This window comes from Gallus gallus, chromosome 9 (genome assembly GCF_016699485.2).
Source record: "Gallus gallus isolate bGalGal1 chromosome 9, bGalGal1.mat.broiler.GRCg7b, whole genome shotgun sequence".
In the NCBI taxonomy this organism is placed as follows: domain Eukaryota; kingdom Metazoa; phylum Chordata; class Aves; order Galliformes; family Phasianidae; genus Gallus; species Gallus gallus.
The window spans coordinates 10,437,960-10,456,832 of NC_052540.1; the positions used below are offsets into that span (position 1 = coordinate 10,437,960).

Below are 18,873 nucleotides of genomic sequence, written 5' to 3' on the forward strand. Positions count from 1 at the left end.
TATGAACATGTATTATCTTGAGTCCTTATGGCTATAGGGTTAGCTAGCACTTCCACCTTGATTGTCCTGCAGACAATAGATTATGATAATATGGCACATATGAAGATATTCACATGAAATCTCTTCTTGTGAAGGAGAATCTCACCATTGGAAATTAGTGTGGGTAGCATTATCTTATCCACTGATGCAAAGTCATGAGAAAAAAACTAAAAAAAAAAATCTGCATTTTATTGTAGAGTTTCTTAAAGGATTAAAATAAAAAATAGATTGTAAAAATGTGAATATTAATGATTCCATTAATTGTGCACTAAGCAGACTCAGTTCAGTCAGTTCTGAAGCTGATTATTTCATACCCAAACATAGGCTTGGAAGCCTCACATCAGGCATCTACCATTGAAAATCACAGTCTGCAGCAATTAATTCTGATGAACTTGATGTGAATTAGAATGCTATTTTTAAATGGCAAATATTGAAAACAAAGCATAGCAAATTACACAAGACAGTCAAGACAACTGAAATTAAGCCATTATGTGCTTCAGGTTTCTATCCTTGACCTCTGCAGAGCTGCAACATCTAGAATTTGCAAACTTAAAATTCATAATCAATTACTATGAAGACCTCTAATAAATATGCTACTGCTAATGTTGGGATAAGCACCATTCCCCTTTTAACATTCTCAATTTTCCATTTCTGTGACAAGTCAGAAATGCATTTTCCACATTTAGTATTATTTTACTTGTCCTTCCTTGCTGTCAGTTTTGTCCCTTTTCTCCTGTAACAATGTTTCATGGCTTGCATTATCCCTTTTCCAACCTTCTGTCCTACTTTCTGGTTTTTCTATACTCTTTGTTCATTTCTTCTTGGCTCCTCTAAACATTGTATGTTTTTATTTCCAACTGTCTGGTTTTGCACCTTCTTATTCTATATGTTAAACATTTAGGATGACATCTAAACCAACTTATTTGGATTGAATATAGGCTAGATGGCTTTTTCTGTGATACAAATCTGGCTTTTCTCATGAAAGCATTAGTACCACTGTGATCTTTGCTTTTTTTCCCCCCTTTCAGTTAAAATGATACTGAAGATGATTTCTTGTGCAAGAATCAAGAATCTTGTGCAAGAATTGCTTACAATGATTTGACTCTTTGGAATACAATGAAACAAAGTATAATATGAAAAACTTCTTTTTATAGCACTTAATGAAATGGTACATGGCAGATTATTTCAGTATATAATACTACATAGGGTTGGAAGATATTAAATATGATTGGAGTATTTTGCAGATCACAGGTGCACACTTCTGTGAAACAGACCTACCTATTCAAATAAGGAACGTCATGTCAAGAGCTGTGGTTTGGTGCAGGATGGTGCCAGAGACAATTTGGTGTGTGCTGAGAGAAACGCAATTTAAGATTATTCTGTTTTTCCACTGATAACTTAAAACAGCCTCCACAAGCTCTGTTTCCCCTCCCCTTTGTCCCACTGGGGAAATCTCTTCTCATCCTCTCTGCTCAGGCGTGGACTTCTTTAGCCTCAGAACCAGCTGAGATTACTTCAGCTGAAAACCCATAAAGCAGTCTGGTTTTATGATAGTATAAGGTGATTTATTCCTTTGTTTTGAGAATATGAAATACGGCATTTTACTGAACAGATTTCTCAGCACAAGCTTGTTCTTGGGTAACCTGAGATAAAGTGGGAGGCCAGCAGAACTGGTTGAAGGTATCTGTAGGGCAGTGTGAGCTTCCTTTCCCCAGCACATACTTCCTTCTTTGTTGGTACATGCTCTTTCATGTATTTGTTAAATGCTTTCTGGTTTTGAGGTGTAATGTTGACAAATAACATGACAGTTTGTCAATTTCAGATTGCACTTTCATTTATTCCAGTTGCTGCTAATCACAATGAATCATTTTTTTCTGCTCCATGATTGTACAGAGTTAGGTTAAAAAAAAACCTATTTATTTTAGATTTTGGAGTATCCATTAGTATGCTTTTTCATTTTGCATAGGCTTTCCTTTTAGAATTTATTAGAATATTTTAAGAGTGGTTTTTGCTGAAATATGCACATTACAAGGAGGATTTAGATTTTAAGACACTTTTTTTTCACACAGAAAGAAATGCAAGGAAGACTTTTTAATCAAATCTACATTGCTATGCAGTTTAACTATTGTATGTATTTTGGTGGGCGTTAGTAATGACTTCGATATTGAGGAATTCAAAATCCTGGAAGATGGTCTATGTTGTTCTTTCTGCCCTTCTATAATGGCTGTATCAAAACCCAGATTTAGACATTGTTCAAAGTTTCTATATTCAAAATCTGGCACTGAAGCTTGTGACTGCAGCCAGTTTCTAGCAATTAGGCCAAAGCGTTGCTAGGAACTGTGCAGTGGCCTGCACAAGTACCCTTTGCTGTTTTCAGTATTTAAATCCCTGTGTGCTATCAAGTGCATCACATTTTATCAACAATCAGAATGCATTTGATTATAAGAAGAGGATTTTGTTGCTGAATACAAAGCAGTCAATAACATCTTTTATGATGTGGTTTGCAATGAAAATGGATGGAGAGATAAATCCCAATTTGTCAGGGGAACCACTAGTAAGAATCACAAAACTAAACTATAGGAATACTGAGTAGAAAATTACTATTCTGTCAGCAAACTTTTCATTCTCACATTTGAATTACCACAAAGCTAATGCTCTAGGATTAGATCTCTGCTTTCTACAATAAAGGCACAGAAAAAACTTAAACTTGTGTTTTCATAGGGAACTCAGAATGTAGAGCAGAATTTGGGTAGCTTTTGGTTTCTACACCCACAGTGAGGATTCTCAGCCCTCCCTCACTTTAGCTGCCAAGAAATCTCTAAATAGAGATAGTTCTCCCAAATCTGAATTATAAATACAGTATTTTTGGGCCTGTTTAGGCTTTATGTGTTTGCAGAATGAAGCAGTCCAGTGCCTGGTTTATACATGCTGAACCATGTTTGTAGTCCCAGCTAGTCCAGTGAAGAAAGCAGAACTATTTTAAGTTGAAAATGTGATAAGCAAGTATTTTAATCTGGGCCATGTTAATTTTTGTGGCTAATGCATTAGAATGTCCTGCAAGGCCAGCTTCTATCAATAACCTCAACCTGAGATAGTTCCACACCACACCTCCTAGAAGTGTGTGCCATGAGGACTGGCCTGAGAGTGATATAGATGGTGGCACTGTCCACCATCCTGCTGAGGCTGTTCTGCTGCATCACACAGTGTTCAAGCACTGACAAAGCCCCAGAAAACAGTTTTATTAATTTGTGAATTAAATAATACACATAAAAGCTGAATTAAATAATGCAGCAAAGGGATACAATGAAAAAAAAAACATCAGGCTTGGGAAAATTTACAAGAGAAATGTCTCCTAATGTTAGAGACTCGTCCCTACTCTCTAAGTGTATGACGGTGAATGTGTACCTGATGGCACATGATATTATCGAACTGTCAGATAAGGGTCAGAATTAGCTAAGTCTCATTTACTACTTCTTCAGTAGGGGAAAGAACAGTATTCAAGAAGTGAAGTCTGGCATTTCTTTCTGTGTCTGATCTCTTATTATAAAATGGGGATAATAAGAGTTGCTCCACACCATTGCTCATCTGTCTTGTGTATTTAGGTTGTAAGTGCACTCTCTACAAATATACTCTGTGTTTGTACCAGTTTTAGCTCAGCAGAGCTGTGGTTTTGTTCAGAGCCTTAGGAGTGCTGCTGTAAAATGATAGCAATAGTGGCATATTTCCCAGACTGTCAAAAGTTTCATTGGAAGAAGTAACTTTCTCAGTGCACTTGTCTCGGTCTTCCCCTGGCTGTCATGGTGCAACTAAAACAGTCTGTAAGCTTCAGCTTCTATCTCAAAACCTGTCCGTATCACGAAAGGCTTTTCAAATAAGTGATTTATAACCCAATTTTCAAAGCTGGCCATTAAACTGAATTTGCAACAGGAGTCTTGAATATTTTTGCATGAATAAATCTGAAGCTTGTGGCTATCCATCATCAGCATATTGCATTCAGTACAAATTATTAACTGTAAAGTACTGGAAACATGAGCAAAATACAGAAGAGATTGTTTCACCAACTCTAATAAATCATAGCAATTGAAATTAAAAAAAAACCAAACACAAAACTTCAGGGTAAATAATGACTACTCAGGCCATGATTCTAGTCTAGATGGCAGTAACTGTGATGTGCATGCCTAACAAAATGACACCTAAAATGTGCTCTTTCTTATAGATTGCTGTATTGCTGGTTTATATTGCTGGGGACTGATGCCCTCAAAATTGTAGTACAATATTTTGAAAGACATAAACCCCTTCTGGAATTACCACAAGAGTATAGATTGTCAGTGTTCAGATCAAGCTGATTTTATTAATAAATGAATATACTTCAGCCTAAGTTCAAGGCAAGAATAATTGCTTGCATCTCACAGCAGAAACAACCAAGCAGTATAATTTCATGCTGAGAAAGATTAAAGCAGATTATCAGGTAAAGGATACTTTCTAAATGGTTATGACAGCTGTTTGTCATGTGGCTAATGCTTTCTGTCATGTATACATCATGGAACAAAGAATACGATTAAAAACCTGTTAAATCATGTGAATAAGAGTTAAGCGTGGATAATACCACTGTTTAAAATTTTACAAATCACTTCCCTACAGCTGTGCAGCTGTGTGAAGTAGAATTCTAAAATGTAAAAGTAGATTTTGGCTTACATTTACATTTACATCATGTACTTATGCAGATAGTAACCAGAATCATAAACTAGATCTTCAAATATCAGGTATCTGATTCACTATTCCATTAATCCTGCTTTATCTTGCTATCACCAGAGGGACTAAAATAGTCTGGTCACTTTGAAGTAATGCAAGGTACGTCTGTGTGGCAGAATGCAATATTGGATGTCTTATTATCATGACAATCTGAGAAGCAGTGATTTATGTCTCTATAACGCTTCTGGTATGTCAAATAGGTTATGAATGTCATTGTTCTATGTGGACATACTTGCAGTGAGGAATCAAACCTCCCATTTATAAGTACCAGCCAAAGCCGATGTAAATGAGCATCATTTTAACTCCTTCAGTGGAATTTCTGGAAACCATCATTTTTGGTATTATCAGTGCATGTGAATAGAACTGGAATAATATGAGTATGAAGCTTGACAGTGACCAAAATGATCTTCATTATGTGTGGTGACAGCATAAGAGCTGGGACTTGTCTTCAGATACCTGCAGTAGATTCTCAGTCTAGAATAAGATGTTACACAATTCATTATGCTGTAACTTATGGGCATCTTGTTACACCATAGATTACCAAATCTTAGTTGACATGGGAAACGTTTATCTCACAGACACAGCAGTTGCATGAACTACATTGAATTCTATGTCAAATCAGAGTGCCAAACCCACTCTGCACACTTACCATGCCATTATGACATATGACCTGCAGCAAACTAACCAGATCTTACTAACTGGTAAATTTACTGATTTATAAGATGCCATAAACCATGTAACGCTGAAGTTGGACTTAAATCTTTCAGGTATGAAGGAGCAATTCCTCTGGTTTGTTAAATGCATGCTTCAAAATTGCTGGAAGCCAGTTGAAGACTTTATTTTTATTCATGAATGTGTCTTCCTGAAAATACTCTCTGGATTCAACTCTGCTAGATTCCATCTGTACTTGTGTCTCAGTAAAAGTGCTTCTGCTGGAAACACAATAGATTGTAAATTACTAAAGAACAAACTGTTCTATGAAAATCCTAGCCTCTTGTTTTTATACTTATTAATATACTTAAAATTATATTTAAATCCTTTATTAATATAAGTATTATATACAGTTACAATATATAAAAATATATATTAATATATTTATATATTATTTACTGCAGAATATAATATTCTGTCAATAAAAGGAGACTTTTCTGCATTTATATCTTTTCTGTGAAATTCTCCCCATTTTTACATTGTAGGGTGGTTGTTTTTTTTTTTTTTTTGTAGTTTTTCTTTGTTTTTGGCTTTCTTATTTATATGTGCTTATTGTCGTTGTTCCTGCACCTTTCATTGCATTTCAGGACGTGGCAGAGCTATCACTTTACTTTTCCTCATTTACGGTCCTGCTTTGCCAAGTAACTTGTGTTATTTTTCTACACTTGCTTTAGGGAGGAGAAAAACATTCATAAACCGTTATGGTTAACAGTCTGAATTTAAATTAATAAATTTTAGATTAATGAACTTCATTTTACAAAGAAAACCTCTACATTCTTTACCCCTTTTTATATTCTTTTCTGGAAATCAGATCTTCCAGATGCAACTGTTTACCTAGCAACCTGATGTAGTCTATACCCCTCTGTCAGTTTGGCAGAACTTAATTCTGTTCCCGCATCATTAGTATGGACTGAACTGCATGTAGTGTGCTTGTGTGACGGCCATTCCCCCCAGAAAGAAATTTTTCTTCACCCTTTCTTTTTCTAAAATGCCTCCTGTGGTTTTTGTAGAGATTTGAATAACAGTTTGAGCATTGGTTCATAAGGCGCTCAGCATGGGCCTAACCCCTCCCATTCCAGGCAGTGTCCCTGGTATCACTGAGTTCAGAAGAAGGAAAGCTAGAATAGCACTGACTGTGCTCAAAGAGCCTTTCCTTAGCATTTTTTTTTGCCATCTGTCAGCATTCCTGATCTACTTAGGAATGTGGTGGTCATTTTAATAATCCAACGAGCATTGTACTGGCAGCACTCACTAGCAGACTGACTGGTGAATGGCATTTCTTGGTATTGCTGTTTTCTCAGTGAAAGCAAAAGATTATTTCGTGCAGCTTCTTTATGTAAAAAAAATAAGACCTATAGAGGAAGGTGAGCATGCTTTTTAAGCATTTTAATCTGTGTATAACTTAGTAGAAACTTTAATACTAAATTATGCTATGAAGTTATTTTTTAAAAAAAAAAGGGGTTGGCCCAAATTTGAGAAAAACTTTTCAGATTCAACTGAGATGCAGACACTCCTGGAGAAAAATGCAGTTCCAAGGACCCATCACTCAGGAACGGTACGTCATGATTAGAGACACTGAAAAAAAAACAATACTTGAAAAATAATATAACATAGATAAGTATCTAAAACCCCAATAAAATACATGATAGTAGCTGGCATATACCGTGCAACTACTTACTTTCTCGTGGAGACTGCATTTTGCAATTTAATTTTCACCTGAGTTTTATGCATCGGATGAGAGATGAGGCACTTGGAATAAGATCTCTTGACACAATATGGTAGCGTTGACACGAGAGAAAGGATAGGATTTGACACCTCTTTGGGTGGTACTGAGGTAGTTCTTTGGGCTGTCAACCCAGTAAATCTCAACAAAGCTCAGCTTTTATAATACCACAGCACAAAGTGGCAAGGATGTCATGAGTTGACTGATTCCTCACATCCAAACTATTTATCTTGTAACTACTGTAAAAAAAAAAAAAAAGAAAGAAAGAAAGAAAGAAAGAAAAATCTATATGTTGATTTTCCCCACCTTAGGCCAAATGATCTTGTATTTTTATTACCCCCTGGTGGCACTGATATCAGCCTATATGTGTGAAGGAAAAGTGATCATGTGGAGACAAGGATCTACGCTAGTGATGGCTGGTGCTATTTGACTTTAAAATTAAGATGTTACAAAATGGAGAGGTACAGACATAGAAGCGCAATTCTGTATCATCCTTTTATAAGAGGCAGTGCACAAAGCACAGTATTGATCAGCATCCTCATGCTTTAAGAAACTCAGCATTACCATACCTATGCCCATGCTGTGAGCAAGTCTATAGATCAAACATCCTGCACACAATTCACAAATTATCTATTTAAAAACAAAACAACTTGGAACGTTATTTAAAATGCATTTTCAATTGATACAAAAAGACAGAAATAGTACTACTTTACAAGAACTATCATTTTTGCTCATAGCCAAAAAAACAAAAACAAAAACAAAAAAAAACAACAAACAAAACCCACCCAAATCCTCAGGAATTAGGCCATTTTTTGGCTTCTTACTTAGACTACTAATGAGTTTTGACAGCTAGAAAATTTTGCAAAAGATCTGTATGGGGAAAAAAACTGCTGAGATGTATCTTCACAGTTTCCTACAGATGAGGCTAGTTAATTCTTGGCTAAGAAATAGCACCTCTCTCCAGTGAATTATGTCAGTGATTTTTAGAGCAGTAAAATGTTTGTTCTCTGAATCACTTTAGGTGTCTGTTCCCTTATTTTACTCGAGCATAAACAGAAAAAGCTTAGAGAGAAGCCTGAGCCATTGTAGATGTATTACATTACTATAAATATGATTAAGCTAAAGTAAAACATTAAGTGCTCCTGAGGCATTTGTCTAAAGAATAAGATGACCAACTCCAAGTTCCCTGGACTCAGTGTGGGGAGACACATACCGTGCACTTCATCTTTCTCATTGGCATTGGAGATTTGTCACACACAGCTGGTACTATGAACAGATTTTGCACAGACTTTGTCAGTGGGGAACAAAGCTGGCCAAACTAAATGTATGCTATAATCAAACATTACTGAGTAAATGCTACTGGCTTTGCTTCTGAAAACTGCTGACAAGCTGCCTTGTTCAAAGGTTATCAATGTCACTGATCTTTACATTTACATGGCTCTTTTCACAAGCAGATTCGAAATCAGCTGCCTTGTTCAAGTTCGTACTTATTTCCCAGCTTCAAATATATTTCCCAAATGCTGTCTGAAATGTTCAGATGAGCAGGAAATGATACTAAGGACTGGTACTCATTACTGTAAAAAATAAACAAATGGTAAATGAGAACATAGCTTCAAAGATACACTAACAAATTGCTTTAAAGGGTCAGTGAACATGATGATTCTGAAAACTTGATGTGGTTTTAGCCACATATGCACAGTAGCCTTTACATTGCAGGTGGTAATTTGAGCAAGCATTGATAGGATTTCTGCATGCTTCCTTGTTGAGAAGTAAATACTGTAGGGAAGTTTGTGATCAGTTGGCTGCAACTCGGTCGTATACACGAAGACAAGAATAATAATGAAGCTAAAAAATGCACAGTTTTGTATAAAAGATCGGTTGCACACATTAAATTCTGCCAACTCAGGGCTTTCGCCTTTTTATATTTTAAAGGATAGGTCAAAATTTATGAAAGAAAAGCTTAGGGAAAAGTGTCAAACTGAGTAAAATACTGAGTGCTAGAAAGGAAGAGCACTGCATAGATTTTTGTTATCTGACAACAATTATTATCCTTTCAGTGTTAATGTCAGAGAAACATCTCTACTCACTGCTGTTGAAACATTCTTTAATGTTGCTCTAATTACGGCCAGACAAACAGCAGTGTCATTTGTGAAGACAACGTGCAAAAGCACTGCTTAATGGAAAATTTAACTTTTCACTTCTTTTACCACTGTTTGCTTCTCAGCTACAAAGAGTAGCAAAACGACTTGAGAAGTGACATTTTACTTACTCATCGTTTTCTTACTCCACTATTGTAACAAAAATTCTACATAAATTGTATGCTGCTCATATCACACAAGCCAATTAGACTTCAACCATCTTTTTGTCAGAGTCTATGCAAGTGCTGGAAAAGCATGTTCCCCTTCATGATCTAGTATTCATCTCACTCTACGTTGTTTCTAATTCATTGTTTCATTCCATTATAATCTTGGTCTGATGATTGCACTGTTCAGTTTAGTGTAGATTTTAGATGACTTTAAGTTTGCATTTGCAATATAATCTTACCTTCACCTTGGCTATATTCACCATTTTCAGGCATTACCTTTAGTTCTCCTATGGCTGTTTCAAATAATGTCTAGGATCATTTATAGAAAACCGTAAAATAGATACTGATCTGTAGTAACACTGTTTACAATGTCGGATAGCAGAAAAGCTATTACTGTTAATATAGGTGTGTACAGATGTTCATGCTCATAGACAAATTCTCTGACACTTCGCACTACAGTTTCCAGAGGAGAAAAATATTATTAAGTGCTGTTAACAAAACTGGACAAGATGTTATCCATAATAATGCAAGTTTTGCTTCTCACACAGTTATCATGGAGTAGTATACAGCAGTGATAAAATGTTCTTTTTTTTTCTTTTTTGTATGCAGTTTAACTTGTACAACAACAAGAGCTGCTTTTACCTTAGCTGTTGTATTTATCCAAGACTATATATATTGTCCTTATTTCAAAGCATGTCAAGTCCCTCTTGAGAGTTCAGAAAATACCCTACATACAAATATTAGGCTTTATTTTTCTCACTCTTGAACTTCTCTCACACTATTGTCAAGCTATGCATATTTAAGAAATTCACTCATCTGAAGAGAACAGGACCTAAAGTAGACATGAATGACTCAGAAGCCCAGGTGTGGTTGCTGAAATTCAGATGATATCTACACATTTTCACAATGATCTTGTTAAATAGTATGTACAATCTGTGACAGAGTAGTAACCTATTCTATTTTTAATTAAATAAAATCCTTATCTTTTTTACAAGAATATTTGGAGATGCTCTTCAAAGCTGTTTATTTATTTATTTATTTTCCTGGACTTGAAACCATATGTAGCTTGAGTATGAAGTCTGAAGTACTTCAAGTTTGCTGCCTTTTAAGGTGCATGTGGTGGAAGAGGAGTGCTGGAAGGAAGAGACAGTATGTGTACTGTAAGCAGTTTGACTTATCCTTATGTGCAAGGTGTTTACTGCATTATAGTTAAGGCAGAAACTCTACTTCACTCCCATTGTGCTTTATATTGTAAAAGTAAGAATAACTTGCATGTTGCAAATATGAACCAATGTCAGAATTCAAGCAAAGATGACAATGAAAGCAATAGCTTGCATAAAATAATGAAGAGTCAAAGTGAGAATGTACAAATTAAGAGACTGCCTCAATCAGAGATCCCCAAAGCATATTGTACTTCTGCCTACAGTCCAAGAAAATAAATGAGTGTTATGCTGACAGTGTGCACCAGCTGAGGATCTGTCCCTCAATTATCCATCGACATTCACCTTTCTTGGGGCTGTAAGTAATTCTCTATGGCTAGTGACTTCAGGCATATGTTAATTCTGTCGATGTATTCATAAATATGTGATGCTTTGACATTGGCTTCAGGTTCATACCTTAGTGAAGGGAGCAAGAAAACTTGGTAGCTGAAAGGCAAGTCTGTTGCTTAAAATTCCACATACCCTGCTTCCTAATGAATCAGTAAATATTGCAAGACAGTACTGCTTAAGTCAAAAGGATTTATTGAATATTTGAGATGTAACATTGGGATCCAGGGAGAGTATATATGTGAGAGCTGCTTTTTAAACCATAAAAGCTGTTTAATTTTTTAAAAAGTCCTGTAAAAGAAAACTTTCCCCTTGTCTAGAGAGGACTTACTGACAGAATCATCAATAAGTTAAACTTTCTGAAATGGATTTTGTGTAGTTATTTCTTAGGATGAATGCTGACAGTCTGTTTAGCTTAGTATGACTGAGGGTTCTGTACAGAATAACCCAGGAGCTTACTATCAAAACTACAAATCCGGAAAGGCAAAATATGCTGAGAAACTAAAAGAATAATTTTTCATTTTAAACGTTTTACTGTTCTGGGACCATGCATCCTTCTTCTTTTATTTAAGCATAATGCAAGCTGAGGTACCTATGATAAATCGGGTTGAAAGCTGTGACATTTCCTTAACGTAAACTGGACAACCGGTCACATGTTTGTAATTCAGATTTTCAATATAAGTGATAGCAAAATGACAGACAGCCATTTTGATTTAGATTTGAAAGTGATACAGCAATGCAAAGACATGCTCTAGTGCTGGGTTCACTACACTGTGTTTCCAGTATTGTACTGAGTGTAAGTAAGGAAGAACTTAGGCTTCAGGCCTTTAGAATCAAGTTGGTTGAATGGATGGTTTTATTAGTTATCAATCCGTAAGTATTAAAATATGATTTTTGGAGATGCGAAGTCATAGAATGATTTGGGACAGAAGGGACCTCAAAGACAGTCATACAGTAAAGAAATAGATAGCTGCTGAGGCACCTTTGGCAACTTTTTTTATGGACTGAGAAGTTTTCTTAATAATTCCAGAAACATTGAAATGTAAAGCCATGTCTCAGCATCAATTTCAAAAGGAACATAGCAGTTGGGAGCCTAAGTGATGCTCATTTAAAATGGGAGCTAATCACCCAAAACATGAGATCCTCAGACCAATAAAGGGCAGTATGATTTATTGGATAATACAGTCCCACTAATTTCAGGAGGAAAAAGTCCTGATCTTTGATCTTTTCTGAAAACTTGATATTAAATGAATTCCAATTACGTGTATCAGTGACCAGGTCAGAAAGCATATGAGCAATCATTATCTCGCACACTACTGAATAGGTTACTGGAAGAAGAGAGACCTGTTTTCTGATCTTTCCTCCCCAGAAGATGTACTTTAGCTGATGTCTCATTTTACATAAAGCAGAAATACTTACTTGAACAAGAGGTGGAACCTGCTTAGTGAACACAACAACCACTAGTCTACACAGTAATTTTATCTCATTTTCTGGTGCAGTAGATCAAAATTATTTTCTACTTTCCTCATCTCATGAATGTATATGCATATATGTAGAGAGCTGCCTACAACATGGTGAGGTTTGGGCTAGGATTCCTCCAGAAAGGTGGCAGAAACGCATGCAAATCCAACTTGACTGAGGAGCAAAGCATTTTTATCAGTGAATTGGAAATGTTAAGGAAACTGAAATGCAACAACTGCAAGTCATCTGTTTTTACTCGATCAATTCATTTTAAAGTTAATTTGAAATTTGAATTAGAAGGTAACATATGACTTGACGTAAGGGTTGTTCCTCTATCTTCTTGCTTCAGCTACTTTTGGGATACAGTAATATTGCTATATGACAAAGGGTCCCAAGTAGATAGCAAGGAGGGAAAACAGTTCTCTGTAAGAAATCTGTAAATATATAACTTATTTTAGTTGATCGCATTTAAACATGCTTCCAGGTACTGCAAACTGTCTTTCAGTTAGCTGTAGTTGACTACAGTTTGTTTAGAAGGCTGTCTGATCTTTTGATAAGATGTTTGAAAGAGTAAGTACACAGCTTAACTAAACCAGACCTGCTGCTATTACTAAGGAAAAAAAAAAAGTAAGATTGAATATAGATACTTATTTAAAACAAATCCAAACAAACAAACAAAAGAAATCCCAGAACACGTACACACACACAAAAATCAAACAGAAGGAAACCAACAGTCTAACAAACAATGTTCCAAGCAGTGACCTGAACAAAGAGTTCAGATGTTTGACATCTGTTATATATTTTTATTTACAAAGAAAATATCTTGGATTTATTAAAAAAGGATAATTTAATGTGCAATTTCAAGATTGCTTTATGTATTATTTGCCATTATGTGACAAAATGGTATATCTCTTTGAAGAAGTAAAAGAAAAAACAGAAACTGATAATGTATTTTTAAATACACTGAAATCAATTACTTCTTGTAAAGGTACGAGGTAATTTTCTCATTTAAATCTCAGAGATGTACTGACTAGCAAATCACTGTCGGGCTGTTTCTGCACTGATAATTCAGTTTAAAAAGCCTGTATTCTAGTGTAATTAGCTGTTTACTAAACACTAAAAGCCCATATTGCTATACAGAGCCTAGGTTATTAAATTTCTGCTTTAATTTATTTCATACTCAACTAATTCTGCACAAAATTGCTAGAGTTGTTATGAAAGGTGCCAGAGCATTCCTTCTACCTGCATTTAATAAAAAGAATGAAGTTAAAAATTTCAGGTGGAATGTTTTGTAACAGTTGAGGTTTGCTTCTGTTGTGCACAGTTTATCTAACTACAGGGGCTGCTCTGAAAGTAATGCCTCCTATTTTATTATGTTGGCCCATGACATCAGAGGCAGATGCCGGTGGTACGGCAGTATAGGCTGAACCTTCTCACCAATATTCCATTACATTTTGTTGCTGTGTGACAGATGGCAGCAGAGGGGTAGTCCAACAAAATGGTGTCTGAAATGCAAGCGCATATGAATTGTGACACCGAATTCCTCCATGTGGAAAAAATTGCACCCATTAACATTCTGCTGAATATTTACGGAGTTTAAAGAATGGATGTGAGCACGGGGAGGCAGTGGGTGGTGCGTTCAGCAGTGGCGATGGTGGGTCACCACTGGTGCAAATTTTAATGAGTATGGCATGCAAGCTTACGTTCATCACTGGCAAAAATGCATAACTAATGGTGGTGACTGTGTTTTGTAGCTGAGAATGTGCTATATAGTGTTACAGAATATAGAATAGTGTTACTGCGCTCTTTGTATCTGCTGTTGTTTCCAAGGAAATTAATAGGAGGCATTACTTTTGGAGTGACCTGTGTAATAAGGCAGTGTAATGGAGAAGCTACAAAGTTGTGATCCTAAGCAGCAGCCAGCCTCTATGGAGGGAACACTGCATATTATTCACCACCAAGATGAAGTCGCAGAGTTCTCTTATGTAATTAATTTGCCCTGGAAAACCAACTTAAACCATCACATCCTTGTTCTTTAAAGAAGAAATTTCAGTCAGTTTCCAGATGAATTATTTTACAAAAAGCAACAGTATCTGATCAATAGTAGAGAGAGTTAAGAGGCATTTTGATCAATACCTACAAAACAGAGATGTAAGATGTATCCCAGTAAAATTTGATCGTTATTTTTTTCTAGGGCCAGGATTCATTACCACATATTTATCTCCAGCTTCTAAAGGCTCAAATTATTTTTCTCTATTTTCTCTTTTCTCTGAGAAACTCAACTTTTGCATATGCTTCAGGTCAATGGGGTTTACACTTGCGCTAATTTAATTTCAGTGAACTAGTTAGAGGTCCAAATTTGGCATATTTTGACATAAAGCAATAAATCAGCAGTTTGTTCTGAAGTCCCAGGTAGTAATTAAGAAGTTCCTTAGCAGCATTTGTAGATGGTTTGATTCATTCCATTTTTGTAGGTTGTACAGTTTTATCATGTTGCTGCACAACAGCTACCTTGTGCAAAAGGGAGATAGATTTTAATGGAAGAGCAATAGCACTGTATGAAATAGAAGAACACTTGGGTTTTTTTGCGTACTCAGACATATCAATGTAACAGTATTTTAAAAGCAAATAAAATATATTCTTCAACTGACACAAATCCTAAAATGCTTCTAGGCAGATTATATTCCAAGCTATAGGATAATTTATAGTCTTTTGGATAAATTAATAAACTACTCTGGGATTTTGAGATGTGGAAATTTGACATATCCTTTATTCCTCATACTCAGAAAGGCACAGATCTTTCTACTGCTATGGAATTTCCCCCCCTCCTGTAACAGATTTTCAATCTATAAAAGCTTATATTTAATCTTTTCTGTTTTCAGTAGCTATGCAGAGCTAGAAATACAATGTGAGATTTAATGATTAGTCTGCTATTTTAGGAGACTCTGTCCAAAATTAGACCCACTCCTCTGGCCAATACGGACCAACAGAGCTGACAGCAGGAAACGGGTACATCTCATGCACAGTTCACAGTTGCAATCTGAAATTTCCCATTCACCAGCAGCCCTGGTCTGCCTTTACAGTCAGAGCCAGAAAGCCTAAGCCCTGTGTATTTTGTTCTTTGTATTTTTTTAACATGGACTATTACAGTGCAAATGTTTATAAACCTTGTTTAGTACCACTCAGGCAAACTGCTATGGTGAATAACTTCAACAGATCAACTACATGCCTTATCTTAGCAGGAAAGTACCTTGCAAATAAATGATAGGCATTTCAGCAGATCATTGAGATTCATTCCCTGGATGATTTCTCATTTTCAGGTAGAAATGGAAGGAAATTATCCACTTTTTCTTTTTGTAATAACATTCAATACATTTAATATCTAATTTTATACTGCAGCTTGATTTATAGCATTTGCCAGCCTAATCCTGTTCTAGCTACTTCTATAAAAGCAGCAACTGTATTAACACTTTCAGCGTGAGTGCACCCCTAGAAGTTTTCTTTGTTCACTTTAGCATTTGAAGCAGAACACATTTCCCTGATATGTGTTTAGTCAGGAACACCAGACCATTCCTTTTCTTGTAGATGTTACATACATACTAAGGGTATACATATGCACAGCTCCAAAACCAGTCTCAAAGAATACCAGGCAAAGGAAAATAATCACATCTAGCAATACTTTTGTGTTAAAAATACATTTAGCTAGCTAAAACCCAGGATTTTTTTAATGTACATAAATCAGCACTATCTTAATAGTGAGGAGAGCCTAGGGAGAGAGAAGCGTGGCTTCTCACGTGTCTGCCCACTTTTCATGTCTGTTAGTGCAGTGACATTCAATCTATCATCAGTATAAAAGATGCTTGTTGAAATGTTGTCCTTTGAATGTAGGTACAGACAGCTGGCCAGCCAAGTACAGTACTCATTTTGACACGAGTACTTTAAAGACAAAACAAAGTAATAAGCAGTATGATGTACACAAATATAACAGTACTTGAAAACATATTGCATCTAATTTAACTGTTTCTGTCTGTACTGTGGTCACTAGCAAATTACAGCTGAAGATACTTACACTGACATTATATTTTCAATAGTAAATTAACAGATCCTTTGCTTCCACTAAATTGTTTTCTGGGACTCTACAGGAAATATTGACCCAAAGGAATACAGTTATAGAAGAGAGAATGTGCCAAGGCCAAGAGAAAAAAAATAATTAAACTTCCTTCTATAAACTGACCCTCCTTCCTCTTGACAAATGGTGAAAGGCAAATGTGTTCAAAGGGATACAAGCAAAACAATTAAGAAGGTTTGTAATAATTTATAGTACTTGAATTATGGATCATCAGAAGATGCAAACACATGCTCTTGGCTGTTGGTTTCCGAGTATCTCAAAGACTAGCTGTACTTCAGGAGGGAAAATCCTTTGTGAGACTTAAAAATTAAAACCCAAACGCATTTACTCGGAGGGAAACTTTCCACTTAATTTAGGAGTAAATGAGGAGGAGTAAAAAACAAACTTCTGCATGAATCTAGTTCATGATTAATTGCTGCAAGGAGATGCACTCTTTCAATCTCTTCTCTGTGAGCTGCATAGAAGTCAGCAGCAGAGCAAAATATTCAGGCTGATCAAGTTAAAAATCACTCCTCACCTCAGCTGACTGCAGTCCTTTGGCCTGGGCTGGCTGTCAGGACATGTCAGTAGGCACACGACTGGTTTTCCCTTCCACATATTGCCTTCTCTGCTGCTGTCTCCAGAGAAGCAGCATTAGAAACCACATAGGTGTTCCCAGCACCGTCATGAGAGCGTACAGCTTCTGCAGTGCTTCAGGGAGCAGCCAAAGCAATGTGGAGGGCAAGAAGGAGAAACGTGAAGCAGAAGCTGATGCTTCATATATATCAATAACTGGGAATAAGCTTTGGTTTACCATCTAGTTTCATCTTTCTCCTCTGTATATAAAAGACCTGTTATAAAGAGATGATCCTCACACCAGGAAAATTAGAGAAGGCGTTGCTCAGCTGTGCATCACATGAAGCAGTCAAAATCAAATTTTTGAAAGTAACTTAGGAACTTCAGCTCTCCTGAACTTTTATGTACTTCAGGTTTCTAAGCCACTTTACCATATGGGACTTTGCAATTTGATGTGGAACGTGGACTTACTTTAGATTTACTATTATTTGTTTTATAGTCTGGGAATCTACAGGAAATGATTACTTTATTGCTCTGATCGTTCAAATGTGGTCAGAAGAGTTGAAATTCTCATTATTTGTGTGCCTCCAGAGCTGGGAGGTGCTCAGTGACCAGCTGGCAAGCAATAAAAAGGGCTCAGTACAGTTTGCTTTTAAAACACTGGGATGAGAAGTTGTCAAGCATGTGTCGGTGCTTTCAGATGAATTTAAGGATGAGATTGGTGTGACTTCTGCCTGAGTTTGCTGTGTTAGATCATCTTAAAGCTGCAAATACCAGAGACTGGTGCTACCTATCTCTTACCCACAGAACAGAGAATTGCATGTTGTGTCTATGTAACTGTTTGTAAAGTCTCTTCCTCATTACCAAGTAAAGATGCAGAACCCCAGCCTGGATAGAGATGGAAGAAACCTTACTTCATTTCCTATCAAGTTAAAGGTGAAAGTGAGCAGGTTCTGATAATGGTTAGGTCACTGGCACAGTGCTAAGTAATACATTATTCCAGCTGTGCCCACAGCACAGCAAATTTAGGCAGTATCATCCACTTTACCTAAAAGTCTGTAAATTCTTAGATCAAAACATGCATTCTTCTTCATTCGTAGGCTGTGTTAAAAAAAAAGGGTCCTCGTCAGCATTGCCTGTTAAGAACCCTGATGCTCAGCCATATGGTTTCCATTTCAGCCCCTAAATTTCTTACCACAGCAGTTGTCTTTCTAGGTAAGGCGGAATTCTTTCCACTGCCCACAGTATTATGTTTTAAGTTTGAGGGCCTCTGCTGGGAAGCAGAAAGACAAGTTGTCTTTGAATAGTATTGGAAGCTTAAAGAAAGTACTGACCAAATCTGATGAAAGCTTCCCACTTGGCAGCTAGGAGTGGTACCACTGTGGCATTGTAAACTGCCTCTCTGCAGCATCCCTTTGAACACAGCTGATTCTAGGCATGGAAATACTACCATAGAGTTTTGGGATAATTAAAAGAATATTTCTGTTACTAAAACAGTAGCACTTACAATATTGGCCAATGTCATGCTGTGACTCCAGTTGCTCCATCTGAAAGTTCTTTCTTTTAGCAGTTTATAACCAGTTGATAAAGGGCTGGGGTAAACACAAAATCTTACTCTAACAAGCAGTTTTATTTCTGGTAGACAGAAACT

At 36.4% G+C, this 18,873-nt stretch overlaps 1 protein-coding gene across 4 annotated transcripts in view; it reads right to left on the minus strand.

Annotated features, from left to right (window-relative positions):
• The window catches only part of SLC9A9 (solute carrier family 9 member A9), a 177,119-nt gene that overhangs the window by 56,437 nt on the left and 101,809 nt on the right, over positions 1–18,873 (minus strand). The window contains exon 13 of one of the 4 annotated variants that reach the window (XM_015276870.4): positions 4,365–7,077. Coding sequence (XP_015132356.2) covers positions 6,948–7,077 — 130 coding nt within the window. The 3' untranslated portion in view covers positions 4,365–6,947. 4 annotated transcript variants of the gene reach the window in all.